Source organism: Melozone crissalis, unplaced genomic scaffold (genome assembly GCF_028551555.1).
Source record: "Melozone crissalis strain CALT ecotype California unplaced genomic scaffold, PUWL_Pcris_2 ptg000013l_1, whole genome shotgun sequence".
NCBI lineage: Eukaryota > Metazoa > Chordata > Aves > Passeriformes > Passerellidae > Melozone > Melozone crissalis.
In genome coordinates, this window is record NW_026535791.1 from 14,908,878 (window position 1) to 14,924,150 (window position 15,273).

The window sequence follows — 15,273 nt, forward strand, 5'->3', positions numbered from 1 at the left end:
ACATGGGTATCTGTTTCAGGCTAGCTGCATCCTAAATGAGATTTTTGTTCCCTGCTTCTGTTTGTGTATAACAGCCTCCAAGACTGCTGCAGAGCCAAGGAATGACTGGCTGCTTTTTCATTCTCAGATATTGGCTCCATAGAAAGTGGTTCATCATTAGCCTGTGCACTCTTTAACTCACTTGCTAAAAGGAATGCTGCTGTATGCCTCTTTTCTCCCATAATTTATTGTAGTGGGCAAACAACCTCATTCTTTCCCTCTAGCCTCTGCCCAGTTTGCTAGGGATAAATGAGTACATACAAAGGCATCCAGTCCTGATGTGAATATAATTCAAGGAATGAATTTTCAGCATCACACATATGGGTATTTTTTCTTCCTGCAAAAACTGTGAAATTATTTCCATATTGTTTTAGTTTCCTAGTATCAGCTTTCCAACCTCAGATACTTCAAAAAGTTTTTGTTTAAGTTATAAATGCTCTCCTACCACAAATTCTGTGTTATCCTCAAAAATAACAACTATTTTCACTTTCTGGGTTGAGCCTTCTTCATGAAGATTGTTTCTGGGAACAATGTGATGAATTATGAGTTATAGCTGGGAAGCCTAAAATAAATCCTAATTAAAGTGCAAGAGGTTATGACTCTTTTGGAAAATAGGGAAAAGAGGGAAACAAAGGTCATTCAATTAAGCTGTTTAAAGGGGTTTTTTTTGTATCAAAAAGCACCACTTTGAAAGTCTACCAGAAAAAAACCACAAGTCTCTGTACAAAGTTCAAATGTCACTCTCCTTCTAAAAGAGCATGTAAGTGAAAGCTGATTAACACCTAATGGACATTAATAAGGCAGAATCTGGAGAACTAAGAGCTGAAGGGTCATCTTAGGAAAGATTAATGGAGCTAAATGTTGTATGTAAAACAGCCAAACATTTATTGAAGGGAATGTAACAATGTACAATCTATGAAGAAAATATTTATTGAAGAAATAAGAGGACTGGTTCATGCAGATAAATATACATAAATAGTAAGTTGAGCTCTGTGGAAGACAGGCTCTTTTCAGCATAAAGTGAGATTTTAATATTTGTTTTAATTTGCAATGGTACTTCTTCAGTTTTAAAGCTTATTTCAGATTACTCCTAATATTCAAAACAGGAAATAAGAGCTGCTTCAAAAGTTGTATTGAAATCAGTCATCCTGAAGATGTTGAAACTAGCTTTGTCTAAATCTTTACCCTTTCTCCTAAAAGAGCATTTTAGTTTCAGCAGTCCAGCTTTCCCATTTTGTGGTGCTTGTATTTTCTAACAGACTTTTATAATAAATAGTAATGTAAACTAATGAAGAGGTGTCAGCCGAAGTTTGCACTTCCTAGCCAATATACACACAGTCAGACCATTCTTAAGAAGCCATTATTAAAGGAAATTAGAGAAGTATAACTGTACACAGGATGAGACTCTAAACCCCAAACTATGTCACTCTGATGAATACATCTACTAGATAAGGAGAGTGTACAATTACCTTTAACTTTCCCAGTCTCATTAAAAGCAAAAGATTGCTACTTACCTAGCCCCTAAAATGTTAAGTGAATGAAGGGTTGCTCAGGAGATTTTTCTCAAAATATCTTACCATCATGGCATCATATTTTTGTCCCAATATCATTTATGTCAGCAACATATCCTTTAAACAAAAGCTACAACACACAAACATCAATATCAACTCTGCGTCTGTGCTTCTGCCATGGCTAGCATGGAGTTACATGAGCCAGGATGTGTCAGTGCTGAGGGAACCCAGGGATCCAAGTTTCAGGGTAATTGAGGGGACTGAGGAAGATCTAAGTATCAAATACAGCAATAAACATCCACAAACCTAAAGGAGCCTCTCTACGGAGTTTTTTGATTGATTCACCTTTCATGTCCTGCAGCTTTTTATGGGGATGGTATAAAGAAGAAAGCAGAGAGTCAAAATAAAATCATCTGCATGACCCAGTTTTCTTTAATGATAGCTTTATGAAGCATTTACTAAAAGCACATATTAAAACAAACTGAAAGTGTTTGAGTCATCTGTCACAATTTTGTTTTTACAGCTGAGTTTTTTGTGATTCATTCTTGTGCAGGAAAATCAAGCTTGCATATTTCTAAGAAAGATAACCAAAGCAGAACAGAAATGTTTGCCTTTAGCTGCAACATATGCTTCAATATTGCTTTAGGATAGAGCTCAGTGCCTCAAAGAGAAATACTACGGTATTTATTTTGTACAGCTGTTGTTGGAAAAACCACTTTCAATTGAAACATCTAACCAGAACTATGATTCACTGCTTAAAAATATTGCAAAAAATTATACATATTATACGAAATATAAACATTGTTTTCAGGCTCCCTTATAAAACGCATGTTCAATTTTTTGGTAGGCTCACCCCTCATTTTTATGCTGCAGCCTATTTATTTCAGATGTTTAGGCCTTTGCTACATGTAGAAGGGGAAATATCAAAACAAACACAATAGTTAGTAGTTCTGAATTACATTTGCACAAGAAGATAGAAAATTAACCCTTAGATAACATTAACTGTGAAAAGAACTCTCTTAGTCTAGTTACATATTGATTTTTGTCTCAGATCTCTTTTCAGTTGCAGGAATCAAATAGAAATCCATGCCATGTCCTTGCTTCCATGACTGTCAGAATTCAGGTTGCCCTGGAGACATGATGCTGCATTTGTAGAAGGATAAGAGAGAGAATTCAGTCCTGCTGACCTTTGGAGACCATGCTCCCAAAATTCTTCTGTGGATCTCCTCTCAGCCCTGAGAGCTTGCAGACAAAGACAGCCAAGTATTTATAATGCGAGATGCTACTGTAAATTAAACACTTACTAATGAAAGATCAGAGGGATCACTTAAAAAAAATCTAGCTTCCTATTTCTCTGCATGCCTTTGGGAAATACATAATCCTGCTTTTTAGCAGCACAGCTACACACACTGTATATTTAAAGCAATTACAACAGCAAAATCTCTGTCTTATAAAAAGGTGCTACACTGACTAATGATTAGTAGCATCCTGGATAAAAGAATATACTCCACCAGGACAGTTTTTAAATCCACATACATATCTATCCAAGTCATTCATCTATAAACACTGGATCATAACTGCTGGAAATGGAAAGTAGAACAAGCCAGCCTCACAGGCAGAGCTTGTTGTCAGTCTTTGGAGGTATGTAAATCCCTCAGCAGGTCAATACACTATTTCCTCTGTCACATATAGGATTTACTACTCCTGTCAGTGCACTGTCCTGTTAATATTGTTGCACAAGAGGCTGGAGTTCAGGAAGGACTCCAGTACTCAGAGAACAAAAGCTTCACACACATGACATGGATGCGAGTGCACACGCGCAGCCCCTCTGGGCCTCCGCACAAATGAGAGCAGCTCATCTCCCTCTTTGCATTGCCCAGCAGCAAACTGAACATGGAGTGGAAATGAGGACAGCAGTGAAGGAATCTAGGAATACTGGCTTCTTTGCCATGTAAGCTGAAAAGCGGTAGCTCTTTTGGAAACCTGTAAAATGGGAATGGTTCGGAGGATAATGATAAAGACGCTGTGCTGAGAACAAGAAGTTTCAAACTGCTGCTAAAAGAAAAAAAAAAAAAAAAAGCACAAGCACACAAAAGAAAGCAGCACTGGTGCTGTTCTGAGCAGAATGGGATCTGTGTCTTCCAACCCCCTGTGATCAGATTCACAGTCCTCACAGGGTGATTGTGAGTGGTGCTGGACAGAAATAGAGCAATGCACAAGAGATAAGCATGAGGAAAACAACACAAGCAAAGACGACCATTTTGCAAGTCCATGATACTGCTGGGGAAAGGAGATGCTTTCCTGTAATTGAATGCTTGTAATTTGGGAGGGATTATATGCTTTCTGTGAGTCAAGATGTGCCCATATGATGTGCAGAACGTCCAGGGCCATGGCTTCTGAATTTGTAGCTAATCACAAAAGCAACTGTCAAATGCAAAACTGCCTTGCCCCCATCCTGTCTCCTCAAGTTGCCAGCAGAGAGAGACCAGCAGTCACCAAAGGAATTGACCTCGACAAATGCATTAAAAACATTTTTCATCTAATTGCCTTAATAGTTTTTACCTTTGCTATACCTTAATAGTTTATATCTTTGCTATATACATTTATGGCAATAAATGACATGGTTTGGATAAACATTTCACTAATTATCTCAGGCTTTGATCTATTCCTCTGAAGCTGCACACTGCTTCCCCAGGCAGACAGCTTTGCTAGAGCTGCCCTCTTCTACTGGAGTAGTGAATAAAGCCTTTCTCAGACATGTTTCAGTACTCTTCATTCAAGTATATAATGTTAATAAAGAGGCCCATACTGAGAATCTACAATAGTAACAAATGTTAATTGCACAGTAACAACTAGCAAAACCAATGTGATCATGTTGTGTGTTCTCCTCAGGGCACACCATTATCATAAATAATAATGTAATTTAATAACAATAATAGGGCAAATGCAGCTTATAAATTCAATGGATATTAGGTTAATAAATGGGATCTGATAATTAGTTAGGTACAGCTGAACAATTTATGAAGCATTTTAAGAGCTTCTCTAGAGGTGGTGAATCAGGGGTGATGTGTTTGCCTCCTTCAGTGAGCAGCAAGAATGAAAAGTAAATAAACAGAGATGTGAAACAGCCTAGTCTCCTTCTTGTCATGCCTCTCCTCCAAACTATTGTTTTTAATACCAGGATTACAGTGCCTTTGTAGCAGGGACTTTTGAAAGAAGTAATGATTCAGAGCCTAGCCTGATTTGAGACTGAACCTTACAATATTTTCTTATCGGTCATGGAGTTTTCCACCTCAGTCATCTATGTGCAAATGACTGTTTCCTGTCTTGAAAGGTTTACAGTCTAGGTAATTAATAAAAAAGAAAAAAAATAGAGAACAATTGTGGTAATGATTTGTCTTCCAAAAGGTGAAGCCTTTGGTGTTCCTGCTCATTCTGATATTTTCTCCAGCTTGCACACCCTTACCATGATGTGTAAATGGTATTTTTCTAAACATAAAATCTCTATTGTAATCCTTGAGCAGGTAAGAACAAGACAGGACTTACCCTCAGTATCATGTTAATGTGATCTAATATACTGTTGAGCATTTGAACTGTGGTTAGTAGCATGACTGTGAGGTCTTTGTAGTTACTGCAAGAATAAATGCATTAGTTTTAAGCCATCTTTGAGGTGAGATGGGATAACAGCAGGCACATGGGCCCCTGTGATGCTTCAGCTGTCAAGTACCTTGCAGAACCAAGTAACTCAGCTGTTTTTGATGGCATACCCTTGATACACAAGGGAAAAGGGTTAGGTGAAGGCCACTCAGCTTTGGCTGAGCTTCAGATGCACGGACTGAAAGCCATGTAGTGCTACTGCCCCTATAGCTTCAGGAAGGATTCTTACCTCACTGCTACGTCAGTCAGTATCCATAAAGTGAAACAGAAATCAGGGCAAAGGGACAGAACTAAAAGGGGAAGGTAGGCTGTTGGGTTGGCGTTTTTAACTGGTGTAGCAAGATAAGCCTGTCAGTCTCCATATAATTATACTGTCCTATATTTAGAACAAGTTAATAATACACGTAATGCATACCATACACACCATTAGCTGGTATGCAGCAATGTGCTTGGCAACTCTAAACTGAGTAGTGTGAGTGTTGCCCCTGTTGGATCCTGAGACTCTGGGTTGAAGCCAGCTGAATGGTGAAGACAATGGAGGAGTTTTAAAAAGGTAACTGAAGACTGTCAATGACTGCAGGGCTACAGCAGCAGAAGAAGAATATTTCTGAAGAAGTAAGATAGTAGGCAGAAGCATATTTTTTTCATAGATAGTTACAGCCAGGGAATATACTCAGAGCCAGACTCTTCTCAGACATACCATTTACAGGTAAAAGGAAGCTTTTTAAAAAAATGTCTGTTCTTCCAGAAAACAAAGGTCTAATTCGGTCAGCTCTGAATCAAAATGAAAACAGATTGTTCCTCAAGCACAGATATTAGAATAACTTGGCAGATGACTGTAGAGGCAAAAGTAGCAGCGTGTGCTGTGCGGTGCTTTGCAAACCGCATGGTTTGGACCCCCACCCATCAATCTATCCATCCATCCATCCATCCATCCATCCATCCGTGCCTCCAGGATGGAAGAGCAGCGCGAGCGAGCACTGACCTCTAGTGGGCAGAGCAGTCAGAGCGGGGAAGGCTCGCAGAACCCAAAATAGAAAGTACGTCATGAGCGCCGCTGGCCCAAGGCTTGAGCTTGGCAGCTCTGCAAGCCGCAATCAGCACAGCTTTACTGTTAGCAATCCCTCACTGCCTGCGTGTCAGAAAACATCATGTCTATTGTAAAATCTAGAGGCATTATTTTTACTGGCCAAAAGAAAACAGTGCACACTCAGAATTTGCTTAGTAAGACACGTAAGACCAACTACTGGTCAGTAAAATTAACTCAGGATAAATTCACGGAACTTTTTAGATATTTATTGAACAATTTGGCATTGTTGAGAGTGTGTCAATGACATTATCAAAGTACCATTGTTTAAAGAAAAAAAATACTAAGAAGACATGAATATATACATCATAAATTAAGGGGTTTAGTCCTACTTTTCCTACAACCAAAAATTACAGAGGGGTGAGAGTTCATACACTTTCAATATCTGCTCCAAAGGAGCATGCTTGCTTCTCATTGTCAAGTTATTTTCCATAGGAAAATTCTTGTAAGTATTTTGGAGTTCTTTAAACTAATCCAAAGGAGAAAATTAATCCCATGCACAAAATTTTTAAGGTTTCAGCTGAAGCTATTCAAGTTGAGTGTCTCAAACAGCTAACATCCAACACTGGCTTCCCTTTCTGTATTAGCAATGTCATACTTAGCACCATTCAGCAGTCTCAACCAGAAGCTAATGAAGACTGGTGGTTTTTGGGTTTCCACCACCTTAAGATAGTGAGGTTGCTGAAAACATTTGGTCAAGGACGAACCATAAACTTGGAGCATGCGTCTGGGTCTTGCAGAAGGATTTTGGCACTGGTATGGGTTGTCCTTGTTTCCTTTGCCCCCTGTCTCACACAAAAACTGCTGTCCCCACACCAAAGGTACCTTTTCTTGCCTCAGAAGGGCAAGGGAAGGAACAAGCAGGAGAATCTCAAGACCCATGGATTCCCTACTACAAGTCTGTGAAAGAAAGGAGGAAAAACTTCTATGAGGAGAGCAGGATGCCAGACAATGCAGCAGACTTATTATCTAAATGCTGTTCTAGAGTAAGAGATACTGTCTCAGTCTTTGATTGATATGAAGCCAATCTGTGTCCCAAAGTTAGTGCCATCACGAAAGTGAGAATAAAATTTATCAGGGTGGCATGCAGTACAGAAAGTTATGTTTTGGTTCTGATCTGTGATAGAGTCATCTTGGATGTTCTCAGGAAGAATCCCACCTCTCTCAAGAAGAATCCTGAAAAAAAAAAAGAGAAACAGAAAATATTACTGTTTGTACATCCTCACATTCCATAAGGCACTATCATTAAGGCAGAACCTCAAACACCAATTGAACAAACTGTGCCAATATTGTGATTGGGGCTTTCATTTGCTTTTTTTTGTTTCTTTCTTCAGTATTAGACTAAAATAATTACTTTCCTGCAACCTGTAAAGTCACATTAAATTTGAACTTTTGTCTGTAATCCATTGACTAACAATATGTAATGGTATAACAATAAAATAATCACTGAAATCCAGCAAAAGTGAGCAAATATCATTCATTCAAAAGTATCCTTTCTTGATCCGGAAAGAACTAGAGAGTACTTTGTTGAGAACCTTCACCATATTAGTGCTGAACAATACAGTATCAAAATAATTATTTGTAATAAATATGGAATTAATCTTTTGTTCCCTCAGGAGGCTTACCTTGTTGCTCTTCTGATATCAATATAAGGATTTGCAGAGTCAAATAGTCTCACACACTTTGGATCAATTCTGTGAAATTCTTTTGCTGATTCATGAGGAAGTCTATAACAGCAAGGTCCCACAGATGGGCCCAGCACCACAAGGATATCTTTCATGTTACAGCCATATTCGGATACCATAGCATTCACTGTGGCCATAGACACTCCTAACAATGTGCCCTTCCATCCTGTGAGAGATAAGAGGTCAAAAAAAATTGGTATAAATTTTCTTTTTAATTTTCTAGCAGCTAAAAATAAATGCAATTATTAAAGGTATAAATTAGGAGATGCATTTACACCTAAAATTAAATAATTATATCTAATAATAAATTAGCTTAGCAAGCCTCCCCCTTCCCCCTCAGATTTCATATTAACAGCAATCAGTTTTCAAATATAATTTTGTGGAGATGGAAACTAGAGACAGGTGTTTAGATTAGAATTCCAGAGTTCTTTTTCCCCAGGTGTCCTGGTTTGGGCAATTAGAGCATACCTCACAACTCCTCTGTGCTTGAAACATTTAAGTGGGGATACAACTGAAACATGTCAGAAATATATTTTTATAATATAGTCAAAGTGTTTTAATGTTGTTTTTAGAGGGAACAAAACCCCAAAAACAGGCTCAATCTAGAGATATTTTTTGGACTAGACACAAGCTAAGTTTGCACTTGGTCATTGCTTGGAACAGATAGAAGAAAGCCCAGCTTTGGGTTCTTGTATCTCATTTTGAGTCCCAGGAAATCTCTGCATTGTACAGGGAGTGTGATTCCTACCAGAATGAGCAGCACCACAGGCTCTTCTGACAGGATCAGCAAAGAGCACGGGTATGCAGTCAGCACCTGGAGCTGCCAGCGTGACACCCTTCTGATCCGTAACTATTCCATCATAGTCGTCAGGCTCTGTCTTTCCCATAACACACACAGCATTAGCGTGATCTACCTGTCAAAACAAAACCAGAATGTGGACAGTGATATGGCTGCAAAATAACCCAGCTCTGACTAATACAAGGTTTTTTCTTTGACATGAAACACTCTTATGCACTAACTGATTACGCATGGAAATCAGGTCTCCCTTGTTCAAATGCCATGAAGATGTATCAGTAGAAAGCCACTATAAAAGCGATGGTGTATTTTTCTTTTAGGAAAAAGTGCTCTGATCATTTATTTGATTATTCTGCTTTGTGGTAAGTTAAATATTGGAACAGACTTGGAAGGATCAGTGCTGCTTCTCCATATTGTGACAAATGGCTGATAGTTTGGATGGCTATTCCCCCAGATAAGCTGCCAGCATAAATGTTTTAATTGTTCTGCTTATCACAGGTTCTTGCTGACAAAGATAAGAATAATGCCTGCAATTTAGCCAGTGATACCTGAAGGAATATCTGAGCCATTTACTTGAATCCATCGTTTTATAAGATACCTTGACTCTGTGAAAAGCCTCAGGGTTAAATCCTGCAGCATTAGCAAGCCGGCGGAGATTTTCTTTAACAACAACTTGCGGGTCCCTGCGCTTGGAGCTGCTGAAGAGATTGCAGGAGCTTAGAGTTGGTATGTAGGAGATCCCACCTGTCCTTGTGGTGAACCCATGTAAGAAAATATCATCTGCCAAGGCAAGAAAACACAACAAACAATTGCTTCCAAAACAAGATCAAACCAGCTAGTACACGGGTTTATACTGAAGCAACCTGGAATCAGCCAATCAAGTAAAAGTATTGCTTTACCTTAGATTTAGCTGTGATATTTAAATTTAAGGATTCCTAATTTCCTTCTTGCTCACAATCATGCCATAGCAGGGACACTAAGACATCAGGATTGTCTCAGGCTGCAGACCAGAAGATATTCTTATCCTGCCTTTCCAAATTATGATGGTAACTCTTGAAGTGTGCAATTCCCACACAGACAGGAGATTATATGGTCTGCCCTCCCTAAACCCAGGACTGTATTTTCTCAAGTCATGTTCAGGCCTTGAACAGTCTTGCCAGGCTTTTGCTGTATTTTTATGGACACTTCTTCCTTTTATACACTATTATACACTATTACAACATCATATAGAGTTATTTGATGCCTGAAGGCATTTCCAAATCTTAGTCATTTTGCAATTCCCTGGAAGAAGTATGCTTGGTAAGTCTCTATAAAAACTGTTAGCTGGAGCTCTCTACCTGGGATCAGGGAAGATCTGAGGATGGTGAGCTCCCCTTTCAGGCTTGGCAGGCTTTCCAAGTACATCTGAATCTCACTTTGGATGAGTGCCATGTCCTGTGAAGGAAGCATTTGTCCTTCATGATGATGTTCTGATATCTGCAGGCTTTCACTGTCAGGTGCCACCTGTAAATCCTCAAATTCGAACTGGTAGACTGCTGTAAAGAGATGGTCTATATATACTTTCATTAAGTCTTTTCTTAAGGTAGGGACAATAACTTTAATAATGCTCAGGTCTTTTTCATCCAGTCTCTGTTTGACAGTGTACAAAGCAGCAGCTGTAGTCTGAGCACATACCACCTCCAGTCTTCTCTTCAGACTCTGAAAACCTCTCAGAGCTGGAAGCAAGGACTCTTGTTCACCTTTCCTTTCACTCCCCTGCCTCTGGCAACACATGACATAAACAAACGGAGCATGGCTGGAAGAGCATTTCTCAATAGCTTCCAGAGTGCTGTGTAGTAATCCTTGGATGTTGCTCTGCAAGTTGGCTGTGAAGCTGAAGAGATCTATCAGTACTGCTTCCACCATATTCCAGGATATTTAAAGGTTTCTCCAACTGCCAAGTAATAACAAATCATGAAAAACACACAAAAAGTCAGTAACAGCACTGTTAGTCTGAACACAGAATCATGTCACGGCATTTAATTCAGCGATACTGTGTAGAGAAGGTACATAGCAGTTAATTACTGACTTAGGCTTTCCCAGATGCATCAAAAGAAATTCCCAATTCCAAGAAAAGAAATGGGAATAATTATGTATTGATTTAAGCATTTAGGTATTTCCCTACCACTCCACCTACTTCAGGTCTTTCCCAGGTCAGGGATGATGAAAGGTTAGTACATAAGATTAGATTTATTGAATCAATTAACCCTCATTAGCCTAATGGATCTTCAGGACATTCATGGGCTGTCCTCCAGCTTCCATGATTCATGGGCTGTCCTCCAGCTTCCACGATGCAAGCAAATACAGAGGTCCTTTAGCTTCCTGGGACTGGAGGAGTTTCTGTAAAAATTTCTTTGGAGGTGTTTAACATACTTATATCTACGGTGGAGCTCATGTCTGCGACCCCTCCTGGCAGTAGGGTGCTGGGCTGTGAGGGCAATGACATTTTTCCCCACAGGCCTCTACAAGACCTTTTGTACTTCTCCCTTCTTCATTTCCAAAAGTATTGACTTGCTAATTTCTGACTTTAGTGTGAAGGAACACGTGACCAGGATAGTTCTTCTTTTCAGCATGCACAAGAACTCAGTAGTGGTTATTGAAACTTCACCTAGTAATGGAAGAAGTACTTAGAACTAAATTAAAGCAAGAGAATACGATGCACAACTTCTTACCTCAGCTTTTTTACTCTGCTAGCTGCACTCTGCAGCTGAAATCAAGATGTGTTAAGCTTATCCAATATCATCCTGTCATTCGCATTTTGTTTTGTGGTCCATGGTGTAATTCCAGTTTTGGTGGTTATTTTTTTTCCTTTTCTAAACTTTGTTGATCCAAGCCCAGCTAGGCCTACCTATGGAAACATGTCAATCCATCTTTTCCTCTCTAATTTACATATTCTCTCAGAAGCATCTTACTTTCTTTTCTCTCTCTGATAATCTTTCTGTTTTCAGTGCAGGCATGCAGAGGTTTGGAACAAAAGGCTAGATCCCTCTGCTTTGGGAACCTCAAAGACCCCTACTTAGATTTCATGACTAAGCACTATGCTTGATCTATGAGAAATATATGCACCTTTACCAACAGTTTTAAGACCCTATAATAATTCAGAGTATTTTCTCACACCATCTTTTTTTTTTTTTTTTTTTTTTTTGTACAGCAACAAATTGTGCATGACTATTTACTTGTAGGATAATTCATATCTTTGCAGGAACAAAGTACTTGAGAATCTTTTTAAGTCTTTGAAATCAGTGCTCTGCTACCACACTAAATAATGCCCGGCACAATTTTCCTGCCCCAAGACCTCATTCTCCTGTAACCACATTAACGTTCTGGCTTTACATCACTTCATTATCCTGCAAAAATACTACTTCCATGTGTACTTGAGGCCTATTGTTATGGTAGATGTGATGTACTCCTTGGCATTTTATGTTTGTCTCTGGACTCCCAGATTTTCTTCACTGAAATGAGAGGTCAAAGACCTTTGTGGTTTTAAAAGATGGCTTATTTAGAGAAGCTTTTACAGAAAACATTCTGTATTTTCCTCATTGTTCTTTCCCCCAGACTGGAAGAAAAATAATCCTGACTGAAAATGATGTTTTCCTTTCTGCGAATTGAACACTTACAAAGATTAATGGGTGACTATCAAAACAGGTGAGCTGAAAATATCAAAAAGTGACAGCAAATAAAAGCAACTGCCAAGGAATTTATGACTCCTGATTTTGCTCAGAGTATTATTTACACACAGCTGATAATGGATTTTAGAGCAAAGAGCTTGCTAAGAAAACAGTGCTGAAACAGACTCGTGCCAAAGACCATGACTTGGGAAATCAGAGTATTTCCTTCCCTACCCTGGCACTCTCTGTGGGAGGCCTGTCTGAGTGTGACACCATCCCAGCCACAGTACAGCAAACAGTCCCAGGAAAGACAGCACAACAGAGGGGTGTAGTGCAAAATGAGATAATTGCTCCACTTCAGATATGTCAGTAGTGGAAGGTAAATAGAGCTCATTGCTGTTCTTTTACTTGCCCAGAAAAATACCACCAAAGAAAAGGTGGAAGGAAAGTGTTTGATTGCATACATTGTTATTAAGTTGTGTATGCATTGCAAAGACTCCTTAGGGGCAATTATTGGGATGTACACATAGGAACAATGGGGCTGATTCATCCTCATATCCTTCCAGCTTTGCATCACAGAGTCCTAGTGAGGACAGTGGTGTCAGAATAAATTTGCTTACAATCACAGCAAAACTGATTCTTTTCTAAGTCACTCCAAAAAACCACCCTTCTCAAAATACCTGCTTGCCAAGCACAGCAACGTTTTAGCTTATGGGAGATGTATTTATGGTTATTCAGGTTTAAATTAACATGATCTACAGTCCCAGTGTTCCATTGAAGCCACATCCAAAATAATAAGTACATTTATTAAGGAGTTGATAGTTTTGGTACGCAATTCACAACAAACACTTGCACAAACTTGAAGCCAAGGCCACCCATTAGCTGTTTTCGCACTTCCTGAAACTGACAGTACAAACGTTTTGAGGTTATGAGAATTTCTTGCACAGATATCAAAAAAGTAGGTCAAAGAAAATGATAAATAACAATGTGAGAGGTGAGGAAGGTAACAAGAGGAGAAAAGCAGAAAAGCAAAATGAATACAAAAAAAGAAAAATTAAGGAAATAAAACCAAGCTGCAGAGAACAGACAGTCCAGGGTGGAAGAGAGATGCAAAAAAGCAATTTTCAAGAACCCCAGAAATCTAATTCTAAAAGTGCACTGCTGGCCAAGAAAAGATTGCTAACAATTTCCTGCATCTTTGAATCCTGCTGGTCATTTTATATTAGAAGAGAAACTGAGAGAACAGACATAATTTTTTGAAAATTAAAATAGCAGGAGATATTTATTATCTGCCAGAGAGAGATGCCCTGAGAAAGAAAACAGGTCATTGAAGCAGCCCAAATGAACAGAGATAATAGCACGTGTGTAAAATTTCAACAAGAGCAAACATAAAAAAGAAAATTCAAAAACTAGAGGGGGAAAAGAAATACATTTAAGCTTCTTAAACTGGATTCAAATAAAACATTCTGCTTCTTTTAACCTAGTTTATTTTAGGCAAGGTTGAAGAAGCAGAAATCACCACATACAATGAAAATACTGAAGCACACACAGTTTTCATAAACACAGGAGTTTACTTACACAGGTGGACAATCCTATTGCTTTCTGAAAGGTACATCTGACAAAATACACAGACATTTCCAGCTTTATATATCGCACTTCTTTCAATCTCGGAGCTGATTTGCACAAGCTGGAAATTCCTATACTACGTAAAGGAACCTGTATTTCTTCTTTTTGACTGGACCGTGCTTTGCTGCTGGCTACACCGGAAAGAACAAACTGTACTGCAAGGCACCAGCACGACGAACAAGTGCCCGGGGAGCGCTGAAGGCGGAAGCAGCACTAACCCTGCTGTGATCACACCTCCTTCTGCTGCACCGGCTTTGCACAACCACAAACCAGCTCACAAACGCACGGCGCAGCCAAACACCACAACCCCACAAAGAAGGTAAAGGAAAACTTGTGCAGAGCGAAGCAGTTTCCTTTTCTGAGCTGTAGCTGCGTGTTTCACTGAAGAATTTGGCAGCCAGCCACGAAGGAGTGTAATCTGGATCTACAGAGAGAGATTACACAATGCCTGCTTTTGGGGCCACAGGTCCCCAGTGAGGATGGCAATTTCTCCTTGCAGAAGTTGGGAATTTCACACAGCTAAGTGAAGAAGTCTTAATCCTTTGACAGGATAATGCGAAGGTTAAAAGGCTAGCAAGGAAATGAGGGATTGAGATCAGGCTTTGTGCAAGAATCAAAAGATAGTAAATACACTTCCTCAGCTGCGTTAAAATCATAGTCACGACTGTAAAGTACATGACAACGGAAGAAAGGGGCAAGAAAAAAAGGACAGTCATTTTTAAGGGACAGAGGAATTAATAAAGTCTGATTTCCCGTATAAAATGCTGTCTCCTGTTTCCCCTTTCCCTGCAACCACAATAAACCTACATTTCTGCCAGGTCCAAACCACACACGGTGAGTGCTCTGCGATTTCCCCTCCTGCTATTCTGTTCAGCATGTGCTGGACAGAGGGATAGAGCTGAATCCTGGTTCTCCTTCCTGAACGGGACTGATGACGCAATCTTGTCCCTCATTACCCAGACATCTCTTTTCCTGAAATTCGCAAAAGTCGGTCATTTCTGAGGCTTTCCACCCCACTGCCTTCACATTTGTGACTGAGCGAGGTCATTAAAAAATTAACAGAGGAGCTGCTTGGTGGAGAGAAACCAATACAATCATTTTCTTTCCTTCAGCCGGGCTAAGGAAGTAAAACTAATTACTGGTGTTATTTTTGGTGCAAAATGCTGAGAAGGAAAAGGTCAGAAAATATTCAGGGTACAAAACAATATTGAAAAATGACGAATGA

At 39.4% G+C, this 15,273-nt stretch overlaps 1 protein-coding gene across 1 annotated transcript; it reads right to left on the reverse strand.

The window, feature by feature from the left end:
• Window positions 1-6,622: 6,622 nt before the first annotated feature.
• Window positions 6,623-14,083, reverse strand: LACC1 (laccase domain containing 1). Its single transcript, XM_054271923.1, has 6 exons — window positions 14,001-14,083; window positions 10,113-10,708; window positions 9,374-9,555; window positions 8,728-8,893; window positions 7,920-8,145; window positions 6,623-7,470 (listed from the first exon to the last, which is right to left on the reverse strand). Exons 2-6 carry the CDS (start codon window positions 10,678-10,680, stop codon window positions 7,296-7,298), a joined length of 1,317 nt encoding a protein of 438 aa, XP_054127898.1. The 5' UTR covers window positions 10,681-10,708; window positions 14,001-14,083; the 3' UTR covers window positions 6,623-7,295.
• Window positions 14,084-15,273: the final 1,190 nt, after the last annotated feature.